Source organism: Amblyomma mixtum, chromosome 3, assembly GCF_055824585.1.
Source record: "Amblyomma mixtum isolate Tamu chromosome 3, ASM5582458v1, whole genome shotgun sequence".
In the NCBI taxonomy this organism is placed as follows: Eukaryota; Metazoa; Arthropoda; class Arachnida; order Ixodida; family Ixodidae; genus Amblyomma; species Amblyomma mixtum.
The window spans coordinates 249,984,676-249,989,158 of record NC_143014.1 but is presented as its reverse complement, the minus strand read 5'-3'; the positions used below and the strand labels follow the sequence as shown (position 1 = coordinate 249,989,158).

The following is a 4,483-nucleotide window of genomic DNA, read 5'->3' as shown; positions in this document are numbered from 1 at the left end:
AACCACTCCTGAGGACTGAGGGATAGCAAGACGTGCCGCTGCAATTATAGAAGATGTAAACGCTTTGTTAAGTTCATCAATACCGAGATTATCTGTAAATAGTTGGTCAAGAGAGGCCCTTTCTTGAAATAGCTCCCAGTTAGCTGCGTGTAGCTTCGAACGATGTGGTTTAGTTGGGATGATTGATGGTGGTGATGATAAGTTAATTACCACGGGAAGGTGATCACTTCCGAAGGGGTTATTCAGGACATCCCATTTAAAATCGATAAAAACAGACGGTGAACTAAAAGAAAGGTCTATGCAGCTCATTTTTCCAGATCTTGGAGAGCAGTATGTGGGTTTTCCTGTATTGAGAAGGCAGATATTGTTGTACAGAATAAAATCTTCTAGAATATGACCTCTAGTATCTGTTTCTTCACTTCCCCAAAAACCAGAATGGGCATTAAAATCTCCAACAACAAGGTATGTGTCTGGTAACTGTTTAAAAAGTGCTTCGAGATCGTGTATTGTGACTGTTAGGTGTGGTTTGAGGTATATAGAACGTATTGTTATTGTTTTGAAATGTACAATAGTGACTGCAACAGCTTCAAATCTAGTTTTAAGTTTGGTTTCGTGAGTCGCAACACCACTCTGTACAATAATAGCGACACCTCCCGAGAGCCGACTTGAGTGCTCTCTATCACAGCGGAAGACTTTATATTTTTTCAAGATATTCTTATGGTGAGGTCCTAAGTTTGTTTCTTGTAAGCAGAGAGCTACAGGAGAGAATGAGTTCAAGAGGTCCTTTACATCGCTGTAATTATTCAATAGACCTCGGCAGTTCCAATGAATTAGGAATGACATTTTTTCTACTTTGGGGGAAATAAGGACAAAGACCTAGGCTCCCGGTTTACTGGGGCCTGTGATATGATTTTTTGGTTTTTTGGCACGCTAAAGTGAGCTGTGCCGCCCCTGCATTGTGGATGTTCTGGGGGATGTGTCCATTGCCTCACGGGAGGCGCTGGAGTGCCGCGAAGAAGCCGCGGCTGTGCGAGATGCAGACCTCCCCCGACTGGGGGAAGTCTTTGGGGCTGCCGACTCGCGGGCGGGCAAGCCATTTTCAAGAAATGGCAGGACAGCTTTCGCCGCGTCTGCCAGGGGCGCAGATGGCCCTGCCGCAGGCTCACTGCGCGTGGCCTGGGCAGGTGACAAAGGCCGGTGTGGTGCCCCGCCCCGTTGCACCACATCGGCGAATGTTGATTTTGCATTGAAGGAGAATGTGCCTATGGTATGTGAAAGCCGTTGACGTGCTTCTCTGAATGAAATGTTTTCCTTTGTTTTGAGAGTGATTACTTCTTTTTCGGTTTTCCATGTTGGGCAAGACCTTGAGTAAGCGGCGTGATTTCCTTCACAGTTGGCGCAGTACGGTGCTACTTCGCAGTTCTCTGAGATGTGTTCATGTGAGGCGCATTTCGCGCATGTTTTGCGGCCGCGGCAGCTCTGTGAGCCATGACCGTATCGCTGGCAGTTGTAACACCGTCGCGGGTTTGGGATGTAGTGGCGGACGTTTATTTTTAGATAGCCAACCTCTATTGATTTTGGGAGTGTGCTTGAGTTGAAAGTGAGGACTAGGTGCTTGGTTGGTATTTCCTTGTTGTCTTTCCTGATTTTTATGCGGTAGACATTGATGACATTTTGGTCCTTGAGACCTTCCAGCATTTTTTGTTCAGTTAGTTTGAGGAAGTCGGCTTCAGAGATTACACCTCGGACTGTGTTTAGGGATCTATGCGCAGTTATTGACACTGGGGTTTCCCCAATTGACGTTATGGTGGATAGTTTTGAATGTTGGGTACTGTCTTTAAGCTCTAGCAGAAGGTCACCACTAGGCATTTTCTTCAGCTTGTATCCCATGCCCAAGGCATCGGTCAGGCTTTTTTCAACCAAGAATGGGGATATTGTTCTGGCAGTTATTTCTGTCTCTTCACAGTGCACAACATGAAATTTTGGGAAAATTTCTTTGGATTTCTGGAGGAACTGGGTTGTCACATCGGTCCGCACTCTCTTTGGAGGGCGATCATTTTGTTGGGAGGGGGGAGCCATAAGATACGTGTATTGTTCAGCCACGGTGCCAGCCACCCACCATGGAGCCCAACAAGGGGACGCGACATGAACTTGCCGGCAAGTCCTGCCCACGCCAGCTGTACACCTTAACTATAACCTAATATGACTCAACTCAGGGTAGTTGGTCACACACGGTTAACCCTCGCCGCCATGAAAAAGAAGAAAAAAACGAAGAAAAGAGGAGGAGACAGGAGAGTTGTAAGAAAGAGATAGGACAGTGAAAGATAGAGGGGAGGATAGGAAAAGGCGACTGCCGATTTCCCCCGGTCGGGTCAGGCCGGAGGTGCCGTCTACAGGAAGCTGGGGCCAAAGTGGTGTGTTGCCTCCGCCGAGGGGCCTTAAAGGTCCGAACGCTCGGCATCAGCTCAACCACCAGGATCCCCTTTTCCCCGGACACGGCGATGCCACGCACGGCTAAGCGCGGATGCTCGGGTCCGTGGTGACGCATTGTTCACCATCATCCCCCTGCGGGGATGTCCCTGCGGATGCTCGGGTTAACCCCGTGGTGTCGCCACTCAACAACGTCTGCATGCTGCAGACGCCTCCCTGCGGGGACCACTAAACAAACTAACTACCGATTCCACCTACACACTTACAAATCCTACTCGCAGCACAGAACAATACCCAAAGGACTTCGAGTTAATGTTAGGTGCTCCCTCGGTGCGCTCAGGCCCGAACTCCTCGCTCGATGGGAAAAGGTTTCAAATGACGCATCCCTTTCATTCATAGCTATTTTAAAAGAACATTGTCAAGAGCAGTTAAATTCTCTCGATGAACAACTTAGTAAGATAGAACTAAATTCGGACGAAAGCCAGTCACTAGCAGATTTTGTAGCCAGAAAGGAACGCAAGCTGCACGATAAACAACAGCGTAAACAAATTAGAGATAAATTTCCGCCAGATACGAATACCTCTGGACAGTTTAACAACCGCCCGCCAATTTCGATACAGACAAAAGATACCCCTTTTCCGCCGCAGGACACTGACAGCAACATTGTCGATATTTCCAAATCCCTAAGTGATAGCGACAAACGGGTTCTGAAGCATGGCCTTACATTTTGTCCAACTAACAATAATTTTAACGAGTATGAACTTCACAGAGATCTCACAGAATTTGCGCGAAGATTGCGAATTAAGGAATTCTTTGCCGAAAAAACGAACACCCCGATTACTAACCTAGCTCTTTCCTGTAACACGTGGTCAACATGTTCTCACCCTACTGAAGTAACCAGCCTTAATCCCATCCCTCTCAAAGCCGAAAGCACGTGGACGCCGGAAGCGCAGCAGAGTCCCGAATTAGACTTGTACATTAAATCTGTCTCGAAAGAAATTATAGACCAAACAAAGCAAGCTCGAAAACGCAGAAACGTTACCCCAACGGAACAGGCTACTCTGAACCACTTAGCTTCTAGAACCGATATAGTCGTTAAGCCTGCAGACAAAGGAGGTAGCATAGTTATCCTGCCGGCCGAAAAATACAAAAAAGAAGCTTTTAGGCAACTCAACAACCCTTGTCATTATAGGAAATTAGATTCAGATCCCACTTCAGAGTTCTGCAAATTGATTCTGAACAAACTGGCAAACTTATTATCAAGAGAACTAATCACGCAGTCCGACTACCACTTCTTAAATCCGCTAAACAAACAGGCAGGACGCTTTTACCTACTTCCCAAAATCCATAAGGCTTCCGCAGAAGACTTGTTTACCGCAGATATCCCCGGCAGACCTATCGTTTCAAACAATAACACGCCCACAGAGAACCTATCAATTTTCCTGAACAACTATCTTGCAGATATTCCCACCCACCTCCCTTCCTTTGTCGAGGATACACCGCACTTTCTCCGAATAGAGTCTTTGAATGACGCTTCCATTATCCCAGCAGATAGCATACTTGTCACACTTGACGTCGCCGCTTTGTACACAAATATTCCCATAAATGAAGGTATCCACGCACTCTCCAAAATTCTAAATCAAAGTCCTCACCCGCACGAAACTGAAGTGTACCTCACGCTACTTGAATTGGTATTAACACTCAACTACTTTGAATTCGATTCTTCTTACTACTTTCAAGTATTTGGAACAAGCATGGGCACTCCCTTCGCACCCACCTACGCGAACATTTTTATGGGGCTACTAGAATCTAAACTTCTAAATTCATTTCTAAAAAAACCACTTATATACCTGCGTTACATAGACGACATTTTCATGATATGGGAGCATGGGGCTGAGACCTCGAAGGCATTCGTCACACATTTCAATTCATGCCACTCCAGCATTAAATTCACCTTCAACTCCTCGAAAACGCAAGCCAATTTTCTTGACACCACTGTCCATTTAGAAAATAGCAAGCTCAAAACCACACTTTACAGGAAACCTACTGACCG

General features: G+C 46.3%; 1 protein-coding gene across 1 annotated transcript; it reads right to left on the bottom strand.

Annotated features, from left to right (window-relative positions):
- Window positions 1–930: 930 nt before the first annotated feature.
- LOC149354305 (uncharacterized) lies at window positions 931–2,079 on the bottom strand. Its single transcript, XM_089575956.1, has one exon. The coding sequence runs from the start codon at window positions 2,077–2,079 to the stop codon at window positions 931–933; it is 1,149 nt and encodes a 382-aa protein (XP_089432082.1).
- Between the last annotated feature and the right edge of the window lie 2,404 nt (window positions 2,080–4,483).